The sequence below is a fragment of the Anolis sagrei genome, chromosome 2 (genome assembly GCF_037176765.1).
Source record: "Anolis sagrei isolate rAnoSag1 chromosome 2, rAnoSag1.mat, whole genome shotgun sequence".
Taxonomy (NCBI): domain Eukaryota; kingdom Metazoa; phylum Chordata; class Lepidosauria; order Squamata; family Dactyloidae; genus Anolis; species Anolis sagrei.
Genome location: NC_090022.1, coordinates 272,694,033 through 272,720,810, shown reverse-complemented (window position 1 = coordinate 272,720,810; position 26,778 = coordinate 272,694,033). Strand labels below are relative to the sequence as shown.

General features: G+C 41.6%; 2 protein-coding genes across 3 annotated transcripts in view; both read right to left on the bottom strand.

Moving 5' to 3' along the window:
- Window positions 1-6,986: 6,986 nt before the first annotated feature.
- CCNO (cyclin O) lies at window positions 6,987-12,327 on the bottom strand. Its single transcript, XM_060760806.2, has 3 exons — window positions 12,003-12,327; window positions 8,637-8,822; window positions 6,987-7,787 (listed from the first exon to the last, which is right to left on the bottom strand). The coding sequence occupies exons 1-3, from the start codon at window positions 12,276-12,278 to the stop codon at window positions 7,308-7,310; spliced, it is 942 nt and encodes a 313-aa protein (XP_060616789.2). The 5' UTR covers window positions 12,279-12,327; the 3' UTR covers window positions 6,987-7,307.
- A 4,410-nt stretch (window positions 12,328-16,737) lies between these two features.
- DHX29 (DExH-box helicase 29) overlaps window positions 16,738-26,778 on the bottom strand; it is a 31,195-nt gene continuing 21,154 nt past the window's right edge. For both annotated transcript variants that reach the window (XM_060761491.2, XM_060761492.2), the window contains 6 exons: window positions 26,051-26,187; window positions 23,973-24,066; window positions 22,573-22,860; window positions 20,578-20,709; window positions 19,516-19,612; window positions 16,738-17,804 (listed from right to left, as the gene is read on the bottom strand). In XM_060761491.2, the coding sequence (XP_060617474.2) occupies window positions 17,749-17,804; window positions 19,516-19,612; window positions 20,578-20,709; window positions 22,573-22,860; window positions 23,973-24,066; window positions 26,051-26,187 (804 nt within the window). In that variant the 3' untranslated portion in view covers window positions 16,738-17,748. The remainder of the gene's footprint in view (window positions 17,805-19,515; window positions 19,613-20,577; window positions 20,710-22,572; window positions 22,861-23,972; window positions 24,067-26,050; window positions 26,188-26,778) is intronic.

Genomic DNA, 26,778 nt, shown 5'->3' with positions numbered 1-26,778 from the left:
TTAATTTTTCTAGGGTAATTATTATCCTTTGGTTTCTGCAGTTCAAATTCATCTTAAAAACTGTCCATCCCCAACCAAAAAAGCTATCTGATAGATGGGTTGCTGTAAGTTTTCTGGGTGTATGGCCTTGTCTGACAACCTCACAACTTCTGAGGATGCCTGCCATAGATTTGGGTGAAATGTCAGGAGAGAATGCTTCTGGAACTTGGTCATACAGCCCAGAAAACTCACAGAAATCCAGTGATTCTGGCCATGAAAGCCTTCTACAACATATCTAAAATATCTTTTTGAAACTCCATCCCTATAACCCTTGGCCTAACGAGCAGGGGCTACTGGGAGCTGCAATCCAAAAACAGCAGGAAACTCCCAAAAGTTCTTCATTCTTGATTATGTTATATTACAGTAGAGTCTCGCTTATCCAACATAAATGGGCCAGCAGAACGTTGGATAAGCAAAAATGTTGGATAATAAGAAGGGATTAAGAAAAAACCCTATTAAATGTCAAATTACTCAATGATTTTACAAGTTAAGCACTGATTTTACAACAAATCAACAGAAAAAGCAGTTCAATGTATGGTATTGTTCTGCAGTAATTACTGTATTTACGAATTTAGCACCATAACAGCGCAATGTATTGAAACAGCTGTGGATCTGGGCAGGAGGCAGATTTCGTTGGATAATACAGAACGTTGGATGAGCGAAGATTGGATAAGCAAGACTCTACTGTACCTGACTCTGAAGGAGCTGGGGGTGGTGACAGCCGACAGGGAGCTCTGGCATGGACTGGTCCATGAGGTCACGAAGAGTCGGAAGTGACTGAATGAATAAACAACAACACTGTACCTTGATTGGAAGGATGATTATTGTCTTTGCAAAGGGATGGCTATGCTGTATTAGTTAAGAAGCAGGTAATATATAATTTTTGCAAAAGAAATTGTTACATATCCAAAAACATAGGTCAATTTCAAGTCAAACTCACCTATATCTATAGAATCCAAAGGGGGATCATTATAAATGGTGACTGGGTTGCTTCTAGGTTGAATCTTCCGTGGGACCTGCAAGGGAAACAGATTAAAATCTCAAAGCCATCAGTTTGGATTTCAAGGAAGTCCCATTGCACTCTGTGGGTTTTGCCTCTGAGAAAACATGTTGCAAAGACAGAACTACTGGTACATTGCCTTTTAAACACTGGCAGCTTTTGTCATATACCTGAGTCATTGGTTGGGATTGTTTTGGAAGAGCATCTATGGTTCAAGAGCTGAAATGATTGCTAGATAAAACTCCTAAATTTAAGTTGCTGAGGTTTCAAGATGCTCAGGAAAGCTTTCTCTACTATTCAATGGCTGGTAGTGATTATTCTGGGAGCTCTGTATATGCTCAGACAGGCATTTGATCATTGCCCATCTTCCTGTGTCTGAATAGGGAATAGTAGTCAAATTGGTGTCAAACTATGGGGTAACTTGGCCCCTCATTCCGGGTGTTTTGGACTTCAACTCCCACCATGCCTAACAGCCTCAGGCCCTTTCCCTTTTCATTGGTCATTCCCACATGGCCCACTTTACAACCTGGTGAGGTTTGGGGCAGGATGGATCACGGGCGATGGGATTTCGAGTACCTTCACCCAATTCACCTCTCACAGAACACCATGGCCCCCACACATCAGAGATCTGGACCAAACTTGGCACACAGAGCCCTCATGATCCACTCTACATCCTGGTGCACTTTTAAGGAGGATGGACCATGGATAATGGGCTTTGCAGTACCTTCACTCACTTCCTGAGACCACTGTGACCCACACCAACAACCGATAAAGACCAAACTAGGCACACAGAACCCCCATGAACCACTCTACATCCTGATGCACTTTTAAGGAGGATGGACTCTGGATGATGGGGTTTGTAGTACCTTCACTCACTTTCTGAGACCACTGTGACCCACACCAACAACCGATAAAGACCAAACTAGGCACACAGAACCCCCATGATCCACTCTACATCCTGATGCACTTTTAAGGAGGATGGACTGTGGATGATGGGCTTTGCAGTACCTTCACTCACTTCCTGAGACTACTGTGACCAACACCAACAACCGATAAAGACCAAACTTGGCACACAGAGCCCTCATGACCCACTCCACATCATGGTGCACTTTGGAGGAGGACGGACCACATGATGGAACTTGCAGTACCTTCACACACTTCCTGGGACCACTACGACCCAGACCAATGACCAAGGAAAAGGAAGGGACCTGAGGCTGTTAGGAATAGTGGGAGTTGGAGTCCAAAACATCTGGAAGGGGGGACCCAGAGAAGGGTCAATAAATAATGAGTCCTCCAGTGGAGATGCGCCCTTGGGTTTCTCTTCTGTCTCCTCCTTTCCCCCGGTGATGAACGCACCTTCCTCTCTCCTTTGCCCGGCTTTTTGCCCACCAGCCTCTGGGCCAGATCTTGCACCCGGTTGGGACAGAGGTCGCCACAGGCTTGCCTGCTGCTGCTGCGGTGGCTCTGCATGGCTTGCCTTCCCTCGCCTGGGGCCAGGACGGATGGGCTGGGCAGGAGCGGAGCTGGGAAGAGGGAAAGCCGGGGGCGAAGGCGGGCCCTGGACTCCTCCGCCTTGGCAAGAAGGCAGAGGCAGGGAGGCAGGGGCCAGCCTGGCAACGCAACCGAGCCCTTCCCTCCCCTTTGCCCGCATCAGGCTCTCGCCCGCCGCTCTGCACCGAATTGCGCCTTTTCCTTGCACATTGGCGCCGCCGCCAACCGACGGGGCTTTGGGCTTCGGTCTCCAAGGAGTAACAAATCCCAGCTCCCTTTGTGTCAGGGATCCCCCTCCCCCTCCCCCTGCAAGACCTCGCTTCCAGGGTGGAAAGGTGAGAATGCCTCCCAACACGGGCAGAGCATCCTCCCTCTGCTCTTCACAACTGGACCTAGCAGAGCACCTGCAGCTTTGCTCCTGGAGGAAACCCCACACTGTGGAATGAATGCAGTTTGGCATCACTTTCACAACTTCTCCATGGCATGGAATTGTAGCTTTGGTGAGGCCCCAGCAGCACTCAAATACTACCAGTGTTTCTCAACCTTCCCAATGCCACAACCCCTTAATACAGTTCCTCATGTTGTGGTGACCTCCAACCATAACATAACATTTTCGTTGCTGCTTCATAACTGTGATTTTGCTACTGTTATGAAATGTAATGTGAATGTTTGATATGCAGGATGTATTTTCATTCACTGGACCAAATTTGGCACAAATATTTGATATACCCAAATTGGAATACTGCTGGGGTTGGATTGATTTTGTCATTTGGGAGTTGTAGATGCTGGGATTTATAGTTCACCTACAATCAAAGCGCATTCTGAACTCCACCAATGGTGGAATTGAACCAAACTTGGCACATAGAACTCCCATGAGCATCAGAAAATAGTGGAAGGGTTTGGTGGGCATTGACCTTGCGTTTTGAAGTTGTAGTTCACCTATATCCAGAAAGCACTTTGAACTCAAACAATGATGGATCTGGACCAGACTTGACATGAATACTCAATATGCCCAAATGTGGACACTGGTGGAGTCTGTGGAAATAGACCTTGACATTTGGGAGTTGTAGTTGCTGGGATGTATGGTCCTCCTACAGTTAAAGAGCATTCTGAACCCCACCCATGATAGAATTGGGCCAAACTTCCCACACAGAACCCCCATGACCCCCATGACCTACAGAAAATACTGACAATCCCCTCGCAACCCCCTCCCCAGGTGTCTCGACCCCCAGGTTGAGAAACACTGCACTAGAGAATGAATCCACTTTAAATCTGGTTTCTGCCTCCTGCAGAATTCTGGGGTTGGTAGTTTAGTGTGGCTGTTAAAGGCTCCTCCCAAAACTTCAAACCCCAGAAGTCTGCAAGAGGCAGCAATCAGATTTAAAGTGGATTTATTCACTGGTGTGATGAGGTCCTATAGAATCATTGAGTTGGAAGATACCTCATGGGCCATCCAGCCCAAGTCCCTGCCAAGAAGCAGGAAAATCACCTTCAAAGCACCCCCAACAGATGGCCATCCAGCCTCTGTTTAAAAGCCTCCAAAGAAGGAGCCTCTACCACACTCCGAGGCAGAGAATTCCACTGCTGAACAGCTCTCACAGTCAGAAATAGTTCTGATACTGGTTTTGGAAGTCATTCAATGTATTTTTTCAATAAATCGTGTTCAATTTAACAACCTCTGTAAATTAAGAGATTACAAAAAAAAAAAAAAGATGTAGTTCAAGCACATGTAAATTCCCTGGTCACTATATTACTTAAAGATCATGGAATCATAGAGTTGGAAGAGACCTAGTCGACCATCCAGGCCATCCCCCTGCCAAGAAGCAGGAAAATCACCTTCAAAGCACCCCCGATAGATAGCCATCCAGCATCTGTTTAAAAGCCTCCAAAGAAAGAGCCTCCACCACACTCTGGGGCAGAGAGTTCCACTGCTAAACAGTTCTCAAAGTTAGGAAGTTCTTCCTCCTGTTCAGGTGGAATCTCTTTTCCTGTAGTTTGAAACCATTGCTCCGCATCCTTGTCTCCAGGACAGCAGAAAACAAGTTGCCCTCAAGTTGTTTCCAACCTATAGAGGCCCAACCACATGGGTTTCTTGTTGAGATTTGTTCAGAAGAGGTGTGTCATTGCCTTTCTCAGAGGTTGAGAGAGTTTTGCTGGCCATGGTCACCCAGTGGGTTTTGTGACCAAATGGGATTCGAATTCTGGTCTCCACAACTATAGTCCAATGCTCTAATCATTACATTACACCAAATGAACCTTTCATGATTTGCTTAAGTGGTGTTATTATTGACTATATAGAGAACACATACAGAAAAAGGGGAAGATCTGAAATAGAAGAAAGGCTTGCACCAGGAAATAACGTTTTTAATAAGTCAGTGTTTCCTTCTTTAAAACATCTCACTGCAAAGAGAAAACAAGCAAAAGTGGCAAGGGCTGTGATTTAGCTTGATTTGTTAGTTTTCAGCTTGCAGAAGTTTATTTTGTTTGTTGATTTGTTTTAATGTGAAGAGCATTTGGAATGAGTTCCCCAGCTCTAGTTTTTTTATTGCTACTTTGTGTTTATGCTTTTTATGTATATATAGTTCAAAAGACTAGTCTTTATCAAGAAGGGGAGCACAAAAAAATTCCCCTTCAGATGTTAGATGTTGTCGTTTCATATTAAGTAGAAGCTAGAAGGGAGAAGAATTTGAATTCAGCTCATGTTTGAGATAGGGCCAGACTGAGAGGGCAGCAAACTCACTTTTTTCCAAATGCTATACCTTTTTGGTCTTAAATGCTTCACCTGCTGCACTATATAGGTAAAAGGGTGATTTTTTTTCTATTTCTCACTTTCCTAAAATACCACTTGTGTGCTATGGAACTGTAAAATGAAACCGCTGGAGTTCAATGTCATCTGTATGCAGATGACATCCAACTCTATTGCTCCTTTCCACCTGCTGCTGAGGCTGTTCAGGTCCTGAATCAGTGCTTGGCAGCTGTAATGATCTGGATGAGGGCGAACAAATTGAAATTGAATCAAGTCAAGACAGAGGTACTCCTGGTCAGTCATAAGGCTGAACAGGGTATAGGGTTACAGCTGGATGGGGTTATACTGCCCCTGAAAACACAGGTTCTCAGCTTGGAAGTGATCCTAGATTCATCACTGAGCCTACAACCACAGGTATCAGCAGTGGCCAGGAGAGTTTTTGCACAATTAAAACTTGTGCACCAGCTGCATATGTACCTTGAGAAGCCAGAATTGGCCACCGTGGTCCTTGCACTTGTTATATCCTGAATAGATTACGGCAATGCGCTCAACATGGGGTTGCCTTTGAAGACTGTTTGGAAGCTTCAAGTGATCCAACAGGAGGCAGCCAGATTCCTCACTGGAGCAGCATACAGACAGCATACAATCCCCGTTACGTCAACTCCACTGACTGCTGACGTGTCTGCTACCAAGCACAATTTAAAGTGCTGACTTTAGCCTATAAAGCCCTAAACTGTTCTGGCCCAGCTTACCTGTCCCAACATATTTCCCACTATGAACCATCTTGGAGATTAAGATCATCCAGGGAGGCCCTGCTCTCAGTCCCACCTCCTTTGGAGATGCTGTTGGTGGGGACGAGAGACAGGGCCTTCTCTGTGGCGGCCCCTCAGCTATGGAACTCTCTCCCCAATGAAATCAGGTCAGCCCCCTCCCTTCTGACCTTCAGAAAGAAAGTAAAAAATGGCTCTGGGACCAATCCTTTGGATAGAAGCAGTGCAATAAGTGAAGCTGGAATATGTACAGTCATGACTGGAATGGTCTTGACTATGATTACGGATTATGTGGTTTTAATAACTGGTTTTTAATGTTTTATACTGTTTTTAATTTAGTATTTCAATGTATATGTTTATTGTTACTGTGTTTGTTCACATGGCATCTAATTGCTGCCTGTTGTAAGGCTGCTCTGAGTCCCCTCCAAGGTGAGAAGGGCGGGGTAAAATATATCGTAAATAAATAAATAAAATGCTTAAATTCCAAATTAGAAGCTCCAAATGTATGTCCTCTTACAATAAAGGAACATAGAAGTCTTTAGGTAGTCAGTATTACAGAAACATGATTATAACTGTCCATTGTGTCCTGTATTTTCTCCTCTGACATTGGTTATCAGACAGAATTATATAAGCCTACATTGCCATATAATCCAGTTCAAAGCAGATAACCTGGATTTTACATGGCAGTATAGTCTGCTGCCAAAATCTAGTTATGATCCTAAAGTTACGATCATAAATATATGTATTAGGTAACATGCACCCTGAGCACAGAGGGATATACCAGTTATGTTCTACACAAAATTATATAATTAGCACATTTTCTCATGAGAGTACACTGAAAATAATACAACACACTTCTGCAAATTATTAATGATAGAAACTTTATTAGATGAATGGCTTAGTAATAAACTATAATCTCAATAAATAAGTACAGGCAGAATATATACACTGTTATTTAAAATAATATTAGTGCAATATACAACAAGTCTACTGTGCAAAATAGAATCTAAAATGATGTTCAAAGGGTTAGAGAAGCCATTGTTTAATTTATTATATTTTAAACCAGTATTACAGCTTCCACTACTAATATAAATACCATGTAAAACTTGTTGACTATTTAATAAAAGTACAAAACAAATACTTTTGAGGTATTACTTATGATCCTTCTATACATGCATTGGCAAATAGACAAAAAAAATTCTTCCAAATGCATGTCCACACACATAGCTTCAAGTATTTTTGGTTTGTTTGGTTAGCTAACTCATTTTTCTAAATGCAGATACTGATCTGAAATCTCAGGGGGTAGTACTAGAGGCAAAGAATCCTCATTCAAAGACACCAGTAAATGCAGCTTGTCCATACAATCTTGCATTTCTCCCTCAGGATAGTCACTTATCTTCAAGTCCAGTGGTTTCTGATGCTGCAACATCTGGTCAGCCAATCCCAAGCAGCAAATTGCCAGTAAGGAAGGCATATATTTGTTAAAAGCATAGTCAGCCAAGCTAAGTTCAGCCACGCCTTTTGCCAAAGTTTTGGCACAGCTGGCCTCCCAGGCATCCGCCTCACAAGCCTCTATCCGCATGTGAGTGAAGTAGTCCAGGAAGAAACTGATGGTAGGGGCTGCCAGGTTAAAGTGAAGCTTGCTCAGAATGATGCACTCCAGGTTGCAGAGTTGTTGGCGAGAGAAAGTGTTGCAGCAAAGGGCCAGGAGCTGTTTCACTTTGGGCGGGTGCACTTCCACCTGAAAGACACATAGGCATCAACACTATGGCACAAGTCTTTAAACAAAAAAACAATCCCCAAAGCTATCTATAAACTGTATATATTTTAATAGTTATTACATTAAAATCAAAGGCAAAACATTTCTTATTGTGTTGTTGTAGGTTTTTTGGGCTGTATGACCATGTTCTAGAAGCATTCTCTCCTGATGTTTCACCTGCATCTGGATGCCTGCCATAGATGCAGGTGAAACATCAGGAGAGAATGCTTCTAGAACATTGCCACACAGCCCTAAAAACCTGCAACAACCCAGTAATTCTGGCCATAAAAGCCTTCAACAATACATTTCTTATTGTTCTTGCCTTTGTCAGTATCTCCGTTTACAAAGTAGATGTGTTGCTGGACATTACTTTCTTAACAGAAAATCGTGTACCAGAGGCACAAAAGCATGGGAAAAAATGTTTCTACACCACAAACGGCGCTCCATGCAGTCATGCTGGCCACATGACCACATGATCATGCTAAGCCGTCACTTATGTAAGTGTAATTGATTTAAGGAGTCTCTGACAATAAGAGCTAACCATTCAAAATAGGCCAAACTAATTTGGGTGGCCATCTGTCAGGGGTGATTTGAATGCAATATTCCTGCTTCTTGGCAGGGCGTTGAACTGGATGGCCCATGAAGTCTCTTCCAACTCTTTTATTCTATGATTCTATATTTAGGCTTCTTTGAAGTTTCCTAATCACCATGTTTTCATCAGATGTTTTCCTTCCCTGCAGACAAGTTTTAATAAAGTTTGTCCTTCACTTTTTACAGCATTCAAGTCAAGTCATGATCCTACAATAGGGAAGACTTGTTAAATTCTGTTACCTGTTTGCAAGAGATTAAGAGCGAGGTGACCCCTAAGAGCTGGAAGCAGTCTGCGGCCACTGGGGTGGTGGTGAGGAAGCGGTCCAGCGTGTTCACAGCCAGGCACAAGGATTCAAAAGAGAAGCCAAAGTGCTTATACACTGGAATGAGCCAGCTGATCAGTTTGCACCGGGCCTCTGCAGTTACCTGGGAAAACAAGACCAAAAAAATGGAGATATGATAACAAAACAGTGAAACTGGGTTGCTGTGAGTTTTCCAGGCTGTATGGCTATGTTCCAGAGGCATTCTCTCTTGCCGTTACACCCACATCTATGGCAGGGCATCCTCAGAGGTTGTGAGGTCTGTTGGAAACTAGGCAAGTGAAGTTTATATATCTGTGGAAGGCTCAGGGTGGGAGAAAGAACTCTTGTCTGTTTGAGGCAAGTGTGAATGTTGCAGTTGGCCAGCTTGATTGGCATTGAATGGCCTTGCCGCTTCAAAGCCTGGGTGCTTCCTGCCTAGGGGGATCCTTTGTTGAGAGGTATTAGCTGGCCCCGATTGTTTCTTGTCCGGAATTCCCTGATTTTTTTTTTGATTTTTTTAGTGTTGCTCTTTATTCACTGCCCTGATTTTAGAGTTTCTTAATATTGGTAGCCAAAATCTGCCTACAGTATTTAAAAAACTCTTAAAATTAGGAAAGCAAATAAAGAGCAACGCTCAAAAAACAGCGGAATTCCAGACAAGAATCAGTTAGGGAGGTGATTAGCTGGTCCTGATTGTTTTTTGCCTGGGCTAATCACCTCCCAACAAAGGTAGGTGTGAATGTTTCAATTGGCCACCTCCCAACAAAGTATTTCCCAGGCAGTAAGAAGCCGAATCTTGAAACTGCTGGGCCATTAAATGCTAATCAAGGTGGCCAATTGAAACATTCACACCGACCTCCAGCAGACAAGAGTTCTTTCTCCCACCCTGGACATTCCACAGATATATAAACCCAATTTTCCTAGTTTCCAACAGACCTCCCAACCTCTGAGGATGCCTGCCATGTATGCAGGTGAAACATCAGGAGAGAATACTTCTGGAACATGGTCATACAGCCTGGAAAATTCACAGCAACCCAGTGATTCCTGCCATGAAAGCCTTCGACAATCCACTGAGTGATGATGGGCAATTCACACTCTCTCAACCTCATAGGAAAGCTAAAGTGAACACACTCTGAGCAAATCTTGCCCAGAAAACCCAGTGATCGGTTCTCCTTTGGGTTGTCATAAGGCAGTGTTTCTCAACCTGGGGGTAGGGACCCCTGGGGGGGGGGGGGGTTGCAAGGGGTGTGTGAGAGGGGATGTCACCTAAGACTATCAGAAAACACAGTATTTTCAGTTGGTCATGCAGGTTCTGTGTGGGCAGTTTTGCCCAATTCTATTGTTGGTGAGCTTCAGAATGCTCTTTGATTGTAGATGAACTATAAATCCCAGCAACTACAACTCCCAAATATCAAGGTGTATTTTCCCCAAACTCCACCAGTGTTCACATTTGGGCATATTGAGTATTCATGCCAAGTTTGGTTCAGATCCATCAATGTCATCATATGTCATCAGTTGGGAACCCCTCCCCTCAGCACCAACTGCCACTCTGGGCCTGAGTGAGGAGAGAGGAGGTCACTTCCACCTTGTCTCCTGTGCTATGCTAATAATATAATATAATATAATATAATATAATATAATATAATATAATATAATATAATATAATATATTGTATATACATATAATATTTTATAATGTAATACAATATAATACTACTAATTATATATTTTATATTACATGTAATATTATTAATAATATTACAATATAATGGTATAGTACAATATAGTAATATATAATATTGATATTGCACTATGCTAATTATCTATATAAATAAAAATGTAATGTTCATTTGTGGGATTAACAGAACTCAAAAACCACTGGACAAATTGACACCAAATTTGGACACAAGACACCTAACAACCCAATGTATGTCCTTTACTCAAAAAAATGATTCTGTCATTTGGGAGTTGTAGTAGCTGGGATTTATAGTTCACCTACAATCAAAGAGCATTCTGAACCCCACCAACGATGGAATTGAACCAAACTTGGCACACAGTACTCCCATGACCAACAGAAAATACTGGAAGGGTTTGGTGGGCAGTGTCCTTTGCTTTTGGACTTATAGTTCACCTACATCCAGAGATCACTGTAGTCACAACAATGATGGATCTGGACCAAACTCTACACGAATACTTAATATGTGCAAATGTGAACACTGGTGGAGTTTGGGGAAAATAGAATCTTGACATTTGGGAGTTGTAGTTGCTGGGATTTATAGTTCACCTACAATCACAGAGCATTCTGAACCCCACCAGCAATAGCATTGGGCCAAATTTCCCACAAAGAATCCCCATGTGAGCCACACCAACGCGTGGCAGGGGACGGCTAGTATATTATATATGTGTGTGTATATATATATATATATATATCTTGTAAGCTGCTCTGAGTCCCCTTTGGGGTGAGAAGAGCGGCATATAAATGTCGTAAATAATAAATAAATAAATAAATAAATTTTGAACTGTGGTGTTGGAGGAAAGTTCTGAGAGTGCCTTGGACTGTGAGAAGATCCAACCAGTCCATCCTCCAGGAAATAAAGCCCGGCTGCTCATTGGAGGGAAGGATACTAGAGACAAAGTTGAAGTACTTTGGCCACATCATGAGGAGACAGCAAAGCCTAGAGAAGACAATGATGCTGGGGAAAGTGGAAGGCAAAAGGAAGAAGGGCCGACCAAGGGCAAGATGGATGGATGGCATCCTTGAAGTGACTGGACTGACCTTGAAGGAGCTGGGGGTGGTGACGGCCGACAGGGGGCTCTGGTGTGGGCTGGTCCATGAGGTCATGAAGAGTCGGAGACGACTGAACGAATGAACAACAATAAATAAATAAATAAATGTTTTATTCCACAGTGCTCTCTGGATGTAGGTGAACTACATCTCCAAAACTCAAGGTCAATGCCCACCAAACCCTTCCAGTATTTTCTGATGCTCATGGGAGTTCTCTGTGCCAAGTTTGGTTCAATTCCATCTCTGGTGGAGTTCAGAATGCTCTTTGATTGTAGGTGAACTATAAATCCCAGCAACTACAACTCCCAAATGACAGAATCAATCCAACCCCACCAGTATTCCAATTTGGGCGTATGGGGGTATTTGGGTCAAATTTGGTCCAGTGAATGGAAACACATCCTGCATGTCAGATATTTATATTATGATTCATAGCAACCAAAATAATGTTGTGGCTGGGGGTCACCACAACATGAGGAAGGTTGGGAACCACTGCCATACGGAAAGGGGAGTCTTGGCTTACTTGGGGCTGGAGGGCGAGCGGGTCTTTCGGCTGGAAGCGCCCTTCCAGCGCCTTTCGGAAGCGGTACCAGCTGGGCCCGTATTCTCGGAAGGCCTGCCGCTCCAGGGCAGAGGAGACCCGGAGGGGAGAAGCGCCCCTCTCCCCCGGCTGGCTCCTCTTCTTGACCGGGGCGCGGGGCTCCTCCTGGCCGGGCCCGGGCCTCCTCTCCGCGGGGGTCACATCCTCGGCCCTTCGCCGCTTGCAAGGGCGCTGCTGGCCGGCAAGGCGCGCCACCATCTCCGCCTCTCTCTTTCCTTCTCTTTCTCTCTCCCTCCCTTCCTCGGACTCTTATATACCCAAGGGCCCCGCCTCCCTTCCGCCCCCTTGCCCCTCTTTCCCGGCCAAAGAACCGCTCTCCCTGCCGCCCAGCCTCGTACAACTCTCTACAAACATACAACGTAGCGGAAAAATGTATAGATTTCTGACCTGTTGCGTTGCCTCCAAGTCGCTTCCAGTGTAAGGCAACACAGTAACCAAAGTCCTTTCCCTTTTCAATTTATCCAAGGCTCCTTGTCAGGAGGATGGTTTTAGGGGTGCATAGACCAACTTGCCCCCCCCCCCCAGGTGTTTTGGACTTTAACACATATTGGGGAGAGGAAGTCCAAAACACCTGGAGGGCCGAAGTTTGCTCATGCCTGATCTAGTGCCATTACTGTGTGCTTTAAAATAGTTCTCTCTTTTCAGGCTTACTATCGGATTTAAAGTGCCATCTACACTGACCATTGAATGCAGTTCGAAGCTAGCTTCGAGCTGCAGTGGCGGCGGTAACAAAACTCCCACAAAGTGCCTTAATGCGCATCGGGGCTCTGTGGTTTGTGTCAACTGAAGCGGGTTCCAGGGTTTCCTATGCGATCTTCAGCACCACTAAACCACTGTTTTGAAAGTGCTTTAAATGGTCTGTGTAGATGGGAGCCTAAGAAACCACTCCATCCCAGAGTAATGTCAGGATCACAGTGGTCTTCTGAGGAAGCGCCTGCCATTTTGTTCTGACTACATGTGCACTGGGTTAGGGTGACCCTGAGCAAGGGGTAGGGTGTCCCTGAGCAAGGAGTTAGGTGTCCCTGAGCAAGGGGTAGGGTGGCCCTGAGCAAGGAGTGGGATGGCCCTGGGCAGGGGGAAGGGTGGCCCTGAGCAAGGAGTTGGGTGGCCCTGAGTAAGGAGTCAGGTGACCTTGGGCAAATGGTAGGGTGGCCCTGGGCAGGGGCTAGGAGATATTGTTGGAGATATTGTTGGACTGCTTCACTATTGGTTGTGCAGATTAGGGTTGATAGATGTTACAGTCCAGTATCTAGATAGGGTGCAGTTGCTTTCCCCAGTTGAGTGTAATACCATGTGGGTAGCAGGCTTTTATAAATGTACTAGCTGTCCCCTGCCACACGTTGCTGTGGCCCAGTCTGTGTATATGTGTTTTGTGTGTATATATGTGTGTGTGTGAGTATATATTTGTGTGTGTGTGTATATATGTGGTTTTGCACATGCCTTGTAATGTATTTTTATTTTTTGGCCTTTAAAGTCTCTTCTGCTGTCCCCCCCCCCCCAGTGTTTTTGTGAGTGGTGGTCATTCACTGGCCTGATAGGTGTATTGTGTCCAAATTTGGTGTCAATTCGTCCAGTGGTTTTTGAGTTATGTTAATCCCACAAACTAACATTGCATTTTTATTTATATAGAGTATGCCACACATCAATCTATGATTGGATTTCTCTTTTATAATGATCTTTTGTGGTGAGGTGCAACTTTGGACATGCTGTGTAAAGACAGCCTGGGAACCGCTTGCAAGTGAACTCAATGTGAAGAACCCTTATGTACTGAATATTCATATTTTGGGACAGCAGTAAATTGATGAACTTGTTAATTTGTTGTTTCAATTAGATTATTAAGATTATACAGACTGTCAAAAATGGTACCAATAGCTTTCCTACAAAGTTGGAATGACAAAAGGTTATTATTTCGAGAAGGAAAATGAATATTTATCTTTTTGTGCTTGTGCATACACATGCAATTTCTACTGTAAACGGAAACAAGTGCTTCTTCCAACCTTACAGGTCGATACGGTTTTAAACTACAAGAAATAAAAAATTAGAAAGAGACTGATTTGAAACCTGTTCTCAAAATGATTTTAAAAAGAAAAACAAGATTTAAGTATGATGTAAAGACTTCATGTGTTAGTGTTTCTGCAGGCAAGCTACTCCCTCTCTGGAATCAGTAGACAATTAGACTAGGTTTGTACACTTATGTTGAATATACGTAACGCTGCTCCATGCAGTCATGCCGGCCACATGACCTTGGTGGTGTCTACGGACAATGCTGGCTCTTGGGCTTAGAAATAGAGATGAGCACCACCCCCCAATGTTGGACACGACAAGACTTAATGTCAAGGGGAAACCTTTACCTTTACCTACAGCATGCTCTGCCTTTACAGAGAAAGGCCTTAAGCCTTATTTAGTACATTTTATATTTCGCCTTTCTACCATCATGGACTTAAAGGTGGCAACATGTAGTTCCGAGGATAAATCTAAGCCACTGCTTTCCAGCAACATGAAGATATAAAGATTTTTTTATCAGAGAGTCTGGTGTCTAGGCAGGCCCGTAGCCAGGATTTCGTTTCGGGGGGGGGGGGGGGGGGGGGCTGAATTTTTTTCAGGGGGGTTTTTGGGGGGGGCTGAGTTTCGGGGGGGTTGGGGGGGGCTGAGTTTCGGGGGGGGGGCTGAGTCTGAGTGAAAGAGGGTCTAGCCTAGCAAACCTTTTGTATCATTACCCCAATACCCCCATGCATATGACATATATTGAGTATGGTGATCAGATCATGATATGAATAAACGTAACAGTTTAAATAATGCACCAGTAAGGCCTTTTCGCGAACCACGACGAGAATTTCGGGGAGGGGCTGAAGCCCCCCGAGCCCCCCCCCCCCCGGCTACATGCCTGTGTCTAGGAATTTTCAGTTCAGAAGTCTATAAACCTACCAGTGTTTGAAGAGCTATGGTTTTCCTTTTAGCTGTGCCTGTTTGCAGAAAAGGCCAAGTGGGAGCAACTAGTCAGAATGAACCAACATGCTGCTCAGCCTGAATGAGTTGGTATCTCAATGCACTTAGAAAAGGTAAGCTCTACTATTCATTCTTTCAGTCTTATGGAAATGCTGTAATGGTTACAGATAATTAAAAATGAAAATGTTTGAGCTCTATATGCTGTATGACAATCCTCATGACCATTAACTGTTATTTTGAGGGTGAGCTATAAGCTCAGAATTAGAGCATTCGAATTTCATGAAGACGAGTTGGGCAAAAGCTTCAGCTGGTACAAGAAGGTGTAATATTCTCCAACAAGGCAACAACTATGTTTTAGAGGTCTTTTAAAAATATGTGCATATGCTATAAAATATTCACATTAATGTTCATAAATAAAATACATCTCAATTAAGATTGCACAAACTACTCATGCAGATAAACATTATTAAATAGCTTTAGTTTTCATCTGTTGACAAAGATTTCTAATACATTTTCCTTCTGTTCTTAGCTACATATTAGGCAAAAAACCAAAACACTGCAACAGATATTTGAGATACTATGGTATTCCACACCTTCGTTGCTTCCTGTTTGGACTACTGAAATGCTCCCTATGAGGGGCTGCCTTTGGAGATAGTTTAGAAGCGCTAATTGGTTCAGAGATTGGCAGTCAGATTATTAACTAGAGCACCTTACAGGGAGCAGACAACTCCCATGTTACAGCAGCTCCACTGGCTTCTGGGCTAAATACAAAGGGTGAGTTATTACCTATTAAGCCCTAAACAGTTCAGGCCCAGACTATTTGAAAAACAGCATTTTCTTGTATAAACCAGCACAAGCACTTCTGTCTGTGGAGGAGGCCCTGCTCTCAGTTCCCTCAGTCCTACCCCCATCTCAAGCACGTGGCTGCTCCCTGCCTCTGGAACTCCCTCCCCAAAGAACTAGAAATGCCCCCCCCCTCCCCTCCTTTAGCAAGCTTCTAAGGACTCATTTGTGTAATTTAGCTTACAGAGAGGAGTAAGATGAATATATCTGATACATACGGATATCCGATAATGGATATTTACCTGTTTGCTAATATGTTATGTTACATTATATTGTACTTTTAAGGTATTGTATATTAATTGGTATGGCTCTTTGTGTTTTATGTTTATGTAGTTTAACCCTTGTTTTTGATTGTTTATAAGTTACATTGAGTTTACTTTATTTTATATTTTTGCTTTGATTGTGTATTTGGTTTTTGGCATTGAATGTTTGCAATTTTGTTATTTCTGTAAACCGCCCTGAGTCCCTTTGGGGGGAGAGGGCGGGTTATAAATAATTTATTATTATTATTATTATTATTATTATTATTATCATATTTGAATACAACTAGGGGCTAATTCATATTTCATGTTCATCATTAACAGGATGGCCCTTTTGGTCTTTTCCAACTCTATGTTCCTATATGTTAAAAATAACCTTTTTTGATGTATTCCCCTGCTTGGTTTTGATACAACTGCAGTTTTGATATATGCATGCTGCACAAATCTTATTTGTAGTACAAAACAAATATGAAAGAACAATTTCATACAGTGGTTGACCTAGATCCCATTTTAGCAGTAATGCTCATATAGTCCAAGACGGACAAAACAACAACAAAAACCCAGTAAACACTTGTATTTGCTACACTCTCTGTATTGGAACAATTAAAAATCTTTAAGTACAAGTCCTTTATTTGTATAGATTAGTTTCCAGATCTGGTAACTGATTAGTGGACATAGTTTATGCAGCTTCTATATTTAAGAGAGGGGGAGGGAATACTTTTATTTACAGTAGAGCAGAGATAGGGAACATAGAGATCTCTCGATGCTTTTAGGACCAGAGCTCTCATCACTGATCACCATGGGATGGTGACGAGGACTGGCTTCATATGAGCTGTAGACCAATAATATTTGGAAGGCCACATGTTCTCTAACTATTCTTAAAAAGAGGGTGACTCATAATGAAAAAAAATTAAGACCTTACTTCAATACAAAGGCAACTGTTATACCTTTTCTTCTTTTGTAAACCTTCTTTCAAAGGAGAAAATAGGTTAAATTTCTTGAAGTGTAGAACTAAATGTTTGTTTTTTTTAAAAAAAAACATTATTGTTTTCTCTTGAGGTTTTAGTGCAGTGTCAACATCGTCTTACAATAAATTTCAAAAGACAGTATTAACAGAGCTCCAGAGCAAATGTCTTGCAGTTTTCTTTAACTCATCGTATGTGCAAAAATCAAAGAACAACAATTTCTTAAAATGTATTGCTTAAATGACCATGATACAGATCAAAATCCAGTGGACAGTTGCGTCTCTTACACACCTTTTGGCAAGGAAAACAAAAGGCTTCTTCACATGGAGAAGTAAAACCTGGTTCAAATTTTCGCTGGAACATTATGCTTGAAACTGAAATGAAAACTTCACAACTTCTCATTTTCTTAATGAAACAATCCTTCGTTATAGCATCCACTTAAAAACATTTGAACAAGGGGCACCAAATTTATTGTTAAAATTTACAATGCATTCCTATTCTCACAGAACAACATAAAACATGTACTTATCCAGCAGCTTCCACATGATAATTTGGCATTGCACCTCTTTAAAGCAACCCTATACTTTATTTCTGTTATTTTTATTATTATTATCCCAAGTATTATGGCAACGTAACTCTAGGCAACCTTTTGTTTCAGACTGTGTTTTCAGATTTTATCAGTTCTTTGATGATGTTCAAAATCTTATCATCTGAAAAACAAAGATGAAAAAACAGTGACAGTAAGAAATGGGAAGGAACTGTAAATAACAACAACAACAACAACAACAACTTTATTTATAACCCACTACCATCTCCCCAAAGAGGACTCGGTGCAGCTAACAGGAGGCCAGGCCCAAAATAATACAATATGATAAACACACAGTAACAAAATACATCATAACAAAATATAAAATAACAAAATCAACAATATAAAATGTAATTTATCACAAATTTTAATCATATATGCTCTAGATTGGGGTCCTAAAAACCATATTTAATAATGTAGCGAAAGGAGATTCCATCTAAACATTAGGAAGAACTTCCTGACTGTGAGAGCTGTTCAGCAGTGGAACTCACTGCCCCGGAGTGTGGTGGAGGCTGCTTCTTTGGAGGCTTTTAAACAGAGGCTGGATGGCCATCTGTCAGGGGTGCTTTGAATGCAATATTCCTGCTTCTTGGCAGGGGGTTGGACTGGATGGCCTCTTCCAACTCTATGATTCTATGCGGTCTATCCAATGCAATTTTCTGAATTAGCACCCCAAATAACCCCAGGAACAGGCCTAAAAATGAAGACACCAAGGTGCCCCTACTTCCAGGCACAACATGGAACGGCTTTGCTCAGGGGAGGGAGGAGGCTTGTTGTTGTACCTTTTGCAATTAGGAGGCTTGTTGTCGCACCTTTTGTGGGTAGTCAGCCCCTCTCCTCCCAACATCCCTGTTGACTTGGCACTGTAAGAGGATTTCGCAAGGCCAGTTGCTCTTGTTACAATGGTGTAGTAACGGTGAGGCTGCAGACCATATTTTAGTTCTTGGGGACCACTGGTGGTCCACGTACCACAGGTTGGGAACCACTGTCCTAGATCCTCTAACTGTGACTCTTATCAACTTCTGCTGTAATGCATTTTGAAAGGAATTTTTTCTACTCCTAGTCTGTTTTTTCCCCTTCATTTTTGGTGAGGAACAGCAGAAAAGGGATAAGCACAGAAGACTACCTGTGGTTCTCAAGCTGTTCTTGTTTGTAGTCATAAATGGAGCTAATCTTGGCATAAATTCTTTTTCATGTAGAACTCAAGTATCTTTTTTTAAAATGGATGTAAGAGATCTTTGCATAAAAGAACAATATGTAATCAAGAAGAATCTATTAAGCATCGATATCAATTTATTAGCTTTGATAAAACAAATATCAAAGTAGCATTTTACATTAATCATCTTTACATATGGATTTTCAGTTTCTACACTATGTTGAAAATAGGCTACTCTTATGTTATCTGTACTCATCATATGATGGCCCGTCAGTAAATACTTTTCTTTTCTACTAACTTTACATGTGGGCCCCCCAGTGGCACAGCAGGTTAAACCGCTGAGCTGCTGAACTTGCTGACCAAAAGGTTCAAATCCAGAGAGTGGGGTGAGCTCCCACTGTTAGGACCAGCTTCTACCAACCTAGCAGTTCGAAAACATGCAAATATGAGTAGATCAATAGGTACTGCACTGGCGGGAAGGTAGAAGCACTCCATGCAGTCATGCCGGCCACATGACCTTGGAGGTGTCTATGGACAACGCTGGCTCTTTGGCTTAGGGATGGAGATGAGCACCCCCCCCCCCCAAGAGTCAGACCCGACTAGACTTAATGTCAGGGGAGACCTTTACCTTTACATGTATTATGGGTTTACATTTTCCAAGAAACAATAAAAAAATTACCTTCTAATGACATTTTAGGACTTTCAAGTTTTTGCTTCAAAACTGAATCAATGAGTGCTCTCAGTTGCTTGAAGATGACAGCAATTTTTACAGGGGCCTGTTAAAAAAAAGAAAAGAAAATGAAATCATATGATTTTTCCTGCAGTGCAATTTGTTAATAGCATATTGGATCTTTTAGAAATAATTTTAATCCACAAAATCTTCAGGCAAAAATCATTTCTGTGACGCCTGAATACTAGTTTTAGGTAATAATTTAGGAAGAATTAAATCAAGTGCTTCTTAATTCATTATGGGACTCTTATTTAACCAGAAACAGAGGTTGGTACTCATTGTGAATGGTCATTCTTGGATGAATGTAAGAGCAATCTACACATATAGCTGGTTGTTCCCTTGTGCCAACAGATTAAGACAGGAATCCAAAATTCTACTTCTGTTACAATAATTGCCTCCACTGTCTTGTTTACCTGTTTTTGCAATATAATCTTGCATACAGCATCTATTAGAACTCTCTCTTACTGAAGATGACATGAGAGATAATGTAATACTGATGACAACACTGTCACTTGCATCGTTAATAAGATTATTCTGAGCCCTTTAAATGTTCAATCCTGTAGGAAGACCAACACATTTCTTACCTGCTGAATTGCAGTCAAAAGAATGGATACTAGGATTGGCTCTTTGTGTGTTTGTTCTCTCTCTTTATTGGAAGACACCCACTTCTCGGTCAGAGACTGACACTTTCCTATTTTTCCTTAAAACTTCTAGATAGATTCTTGAATTGCAAGTGTTGATAGTTTTAGAAACAGGTTGTGGAATCAAGTATAGGAATAGGAGTAACAGGGAGGACAGAACAGAACTGTCAATCATCTGGGAAGGTGGGAAAAGTAAAACTGGTAAATGGAAAAGTAGAGTCAATGTTTGTAAGAGAAATAGACTTTTTGACTTGATACCTCGATCTTTTGGCACAAGGGAATTTGTGGACATGCTCACACAGTTATTCTGAGATTGTTTCCTAACCAGAAATTATGTAGTTGGCCAAAAGTTACCAGAACTTAAAAGTACCTGAAAATGGATCCAGCCATCTACAGACAAAAGGCGTTCACGATGTAATACTTCTATATCTCCACCAAAGAGTAAAATTGGAAAGGGTGAAATTAAAGTGGTTTCTTTCAAATACACCTTGGCATACCTAACCTGCATTAAAAACACAAGAACAATGAAATTATTTTGTCAGACAAATTGATGTTATATAGAAATAAGTTATTGATGTTCCCATGAACCTTACAGCACTTAAAAGACTATTGTAAGTATGTGTTGTCAAAGGCTTTCATGGCCGGAATCACTAGGTTGCTGTGAGTTTTCCAGGCTGTATGGCCATGTTCCAGAAGCATTGTCTTCCAATGTTTTGCCCACATCTATGGCAGGCATCCTCAGAAGTTATACGATCTGTTGGAATGCCTGCCATAGATGTGGGCAAAGATCATCCCACATTAGGACTTTAAGATCATCTGAGGAGGCCCTGGTCTCGGTCCCACCTCTGTCTCAGATGTGCTTGGCGGGAATGAGAGACAGGGCCTTCTCAGTCGCGGCCCCTCTGCTGTGAAACACCCTTCCTAAGGATATTAGATCAGCCCCCTTCTTCTTAACATTTGGCTTTTTGAGCAGGCATTTGCAAACTTAATGTAACAGGCAATGATAAACCACAGAACAACTGACGATGCGATTGAATAGTGATTTCAGTAAGGAGACGTTAAGGATGTATTATTTTATTGACTTTTTATGAAACTATATTTATATGCTATGTTTTTAATTGTATTTTATATGTTGGGAGGCACCCGAATGTAAACCACCTTGATTCGCCTTCAGGCTGAGAAAGGTGGTACATAAATATGGTAAATAATAAATAACATGGCCATACAGTCCGGAAAACACATAGCAACCCTATTGTAAGTGTTTTGTAATAAGTGTATTTCTCCTAAACATTACACATACATATACAATGCTTCATAGCCTCATGCAAGCATACTTTACATACAAAACATAAGTTTATACAAGTAAAACACCACAGGAAAAATAATTGTTGCATTGTGTCAATCAATTGGGGGACTAGAGAAATCTTTATACAAAACATATGGTAAAGTTGTTGATCAGTCACCATTCTGTAGGAAAGAAGAGGAAGTTTTTCTAAACAAAAAGTCTTTGAACACTAAACAATGCTTTACTGCTACTAAAAAAGTTCAAATTATTTTGTTTTAACAATTTGTACCATACACAAGAGGCATTATTTCGGTCTTTTGGAAACACTCAAATAAAAGAATACTGAGAAATTAGTCATTCTGACATATTTGCTGCATCCTTATGGAAATGGAAAAAAACCACAAATAAAAAACACTATTTTTTTACCTAAGAGATCACCTGGAGTTAAAATCAAGCTTACAACAATAAAACGCTGGAGGCAAGTCTTTAAATCCTTCTTTCCACAATCTTAAAAAGACAGTTCTAAAGGTTTCCTGCTCAAATCTCCTGTATATATCAGCTTCAACTCCCATCCGCCCCCTAGTGAACAAACACTGTGCCTACAGTCTGTTAAGGGCAGTTTCAATTTCCCTCACAAAACAGATGTCTTATATACACTACGTTCCCCAACTGTACCCAGCCTCCCTCCTACCTCCCTTCTTTATGACAGAAACTGAAGCAGCCAGTCCCAGGCTGGTACAGTGATCCTGACATCACCTCTCTAGGAGTCTCTAGTCCTCCACTGTGATTCTATGGTCAACTTCTACCAAAGGTTGACCACAGAACTATGCTGGAGGGCATAGAGAGTTCTAGAGACAACATAGGAATCAACATATTTATCAAATCTATGAATAATCAAATGTGCTAAAATGAAAATCAGAAATGTGGAGGACTGACCATATGCTACAACATGTCAAATATACCCACTGCCATTAAAACAAGTCTACTTCAACCATACTGCAAAGATCTTGGTTTAAATAGCACAGTATTTTAATAGATTTAGAAGAAATCCAATTCTTCAAAGGATGTAGCAAACCTTACCTTTTCTTGATATAGCAACCATCCATAAGTCTGTAGATCCCTGTTCACGGAAGAAGGATGTGCTTGTGCTTTACCCTGAGCCGTCTCCGCCACACATGCCAACTTCTCGGTAATGTCCACAGACTTGGCGAACAGTATTTTCCCCACGTTGTCATATAACCCTGCAGTTAGCACAGCTTTAAGGAGGACCATATCTTGCAGTGAAAGGGAGTGTGTTCCTTCATGATGACATGAGGGTGCTGCAAAGCCTGCTAACCGCACCACCCTAATTAGCTCTTGTTTTACATCCTAAAATAAATGAAAATGGTTACACATTGTAGTATTTCATTCACTATGTAATACTAGATTTAGCCCAAAAAAAATTTGCTCTATTTTAGACTAAAATAAAGGTTTTTTTAAAAAAAAATTGGCTTATTTGGTAAATAATACTTGATATAAAGACAGTAAACCTATTAAAACTGTTATATAAATATACTGTACGTTCACTTTGGTCTCCAAGAAAAAGCATTTTGAAAAACGTGAGATCAACTTTAAAGAACAGTTAAAAGTGTGGGGGTTTAATAATAAATTGTATTTAACTTCATTTACATCATGAAGTACAGCTACTTATAGTAAAAGTGGTGCAGCGGGTTAAACCACTGAACTGCTGAATTTGCTGACTGAATGATTAGCTTTTCGAATCCGGGGACCAGGGTGAGCTCACACTCTTAGGCCCAGCTTCTGCTAACCCAGCAGTTTGAAAACATGCAAATGTGAGTAGATTAATAGGTACTGCTTCTGCAGGAAGGTAACGGCGCTCCATGCAGTCATGCTGGCCACATGATCTTGGAGGTGTCTACGGACAACGCAGGCTCTTTGGCTTAGAAATGGAAATGAGCAGGAGTCGGACATGTGAGGGGAAACTTCCCTTCATCTTATAGTAAAAATATCTATAACTGCTTCCTGCTATCTCTGGCACCATGCAGAAATATGAAAAGTTTGTCAACAAATTAGAGCTTCATACTATATGTAGAGCTGTCCTTGCCAGCTATTCTAAAAGAGGCCCAATAAGCAAAAAGAGACAAGGTGGATTTAACTTCACTTGCGCAGTGGTTCTCAACCTGGGGTCCCCAGACGTTTCAGGCCTACAACTCCCAGAAATCCCAGCAATTTCACAAAAATATGGTGTCATTTATTTCAATGACATTTTTGAAAATATAAACAAAACATTGTTGACATTGTGGATTACAGTGAAGGCCAATGGGATTCACCATGACCAAGGAAACATGCCAGTGTATGGCATTCGTGCTTCTTTTTGCAGGATCAACTAAGCACACCATCTTTCTGTTCATTCTTTGTTTTGTCTCATGTCTAAACCAAGAACTCTGGCTTGTTCCTCTTCTTTAAAAAGTGTCTCATACCTCCAGAGTTAGCAGTGAAGTTCTGTTGAGGAAATTTCTCCTACAGTAAGTCATTTCAGCACGATACCCTCCTTCGTGACGGGCTTTCTTCCACCTAGAAAATACATAGACATTTCCTATTTTTTTTATAACAGAAGAACTCAGTACCAAGGAATATTGAGAAAGCATTTGAAAATGATAGTGATAAAAGATACTTCAGCAATTGTTTGTCAAAACAGTCAGCTGAAATCAACACTGTCCTTCCAGAAATTAAGCTACACTTTCAACAGCCTTCCATGTATAAATACTAACAGACAGTTTGTAAGTACAGCTTACACCTTAGGCCCAAATGTTTATCTCAGGAATGGGCAAACTTCAGCTCTCCAGGTAATAGAATCAAAGAGTTGGAAGAGACCTTATGGGCCATCCAGTCCAACCCCCTGCCAAGAAGCAGAAATATTGCAATCAAAGCACCCCTGACAGATGGCCATCCAGCCTCTGTTTAAAAGCTTCCAAAGAAGGAGCCTCCACCAAACTCTGGAGCAGAGAGTTCCACTGCTGAACGGCTCTCACAGTCAGGAAGTTCTTCCTCATGTTCAGGTGGAATCTCCTTTCTTGTAGTTTGAAGCCATTGTTCCATGTCCTAGTCTCCAGGGAAGCAGAAAACAAGCTTACTCCCTCCTCCCTGTGACTTCCTCTCACATGTTTATACATGGCTATCATATCTGTGGGCTACTATAAACTTCTGTCTCAGCAAAATCCAGTTGAGGAGCAACAGTGAAGAATATTCTTGAGTTGCTGTATACTTATCTATCACATTAATAGCCCTCATAAGGAGGGAAAAAAACCCTAGACAATATTGTAGGTTTATTATCAGCAACTACTCTCAGTTTTCATTCCAATGACAATCACCAATAAGGATGAATTTTCTTTATCTGCTATTCTGTTTCCTAGACAAAAAGAGATGAGCAAAAGAGGATGGAAGAAAACACAGATATGATAAGATAATCTCACTGCTTAGATCTGGGTCTACACTTGTAACTATGATTTTAATGTATTTTAATGCATCTAATGGCTGCGGGATATAAATGCTTGAAATACATAAAATAAATACACTGACTATTTTAAAAGTCCTTAGAGATAGAATTACACCCAGAAATTAAGGACAAATCTAAATATTTTAATGTAGGGCGGGCGGGCCCTGGTGATGCAGTGGTTAAACCACTGAGCTGCTGAACTTTCTGACTGAAAGGTTTGTGGTTCGAATCCGGGGAGCAGGATGAGCTCCCGCTGTTAGCCCTAGCTTCTGCCAAACTAGCAGTTCAAAAACATGCAAATGTAAGTAGATCAATAGGTATCATTTCTGCAGGAAGGTAACAGTGCTCCATGCAGTCAAGCTGGCCACATGACCTTGCAGGTGTCTATGGACAACGCTGGCTCTTCGGCTTAGAAATGGAGATGAGCACTACCCCAAGAGTCAGACACGACTAGACTTAAAGTCAAGGAAAACCTTTACCTTTACTAGCTGAAGTGGATATAGGTGTATCCATTCCACTACCAAGAGAGAGAAGCAAAGAAAAGTTTGTTCTTTCTCACCCAATTCTCTCCCCCTCAATCACTCCATTAATGAAAATTCGAAAACAAATTCAGCCACATTAAATGGTACACTGGGTGTTTTGATACCCCCACAATGTGGATCACACTGAAGGCTTCAGGATGGACTCTGGTTAATAACAACAGTGCAGAGTTGTCAAAGGGATTAAGTACCAAGGAATACACTTGTTCTTTTTTCCTTTTCTTCTTCCTCCTCAACCTGCTCTTGTGCTCTTTGCCTCTTGTCTATCAGCTGCTCAAGGGCATTATACAGCCACACAAGCTGCTCATGGTCTGACCCTCCTTGTCACTAATTCCTTTGAGTCTACCAGGCCATACTATCATGGTGTTCTTTTCTAAACGACTCAGTGTTTCATGGGTTCTCTCTATGGACAGAAGGCAAACAGGTTATGATATGGCTATGATAACAAAATAAAACCAAAAATATTTTATTAAGAGCATACTACTATGCTACAAATGTTCTGTGAAATGTTATTCTTAGATACCCCAAGTATGCTTTGTAAATGGTCAAGTGGTCTGAGTTTGCTAGTGCCAGGGAAGATTTTGCAAGGTCTGCTTCATCTTTTCTTCCAATCGGTGTAGTAAATGGAGATTTTTCTGTCATGACAGCAGCAATTGTAGCCTGCAAACAATAGCAAAATATGACATATTAAAACTCCAAGAACAATTATATGGGTTTCAAATAATCTCTTGAGGATGAAAGTTATATCATTAGGGAAAGACAGCAAATATTCCATGCAAAAATTCACAGAAAAAAATTACAAGTTACATATGTGGAATAAATGAATGGTACACAAGTGCGTGTGCTTCCCAAAGTTGTTGACTGGATGCCTTGGAAAATTCAAAATTAAAGTATAAAGGACAGCTATTTTCTTTATCTCAACATGCTCCTACAACATGGTCAGGGAATGTGTGGCCCATGAGTCCCAAGTGTACACTGTATTCCAGTCATGTGCAACCAATTGCTCCATAGAAGTCACCCAAAGCCCCCGATTAAAATGCTTGTGGCCCTTTGAGGGAAATTTTCATGCTGAAATTGTGCCAACCTCCCACTGTATATAAATATGCCTCTCTCAACTCCTAGAATTCCCCATCTCCTGTTTTAACAGTATCCAGTTCCAAAAAAAAAAAAATGTAAATTGGAAGGTCATGGAATCCTTCATCCTGTTTGTCAACAACAGAAACTTGTTTCAAAAATGTTGCTGCCACTGTA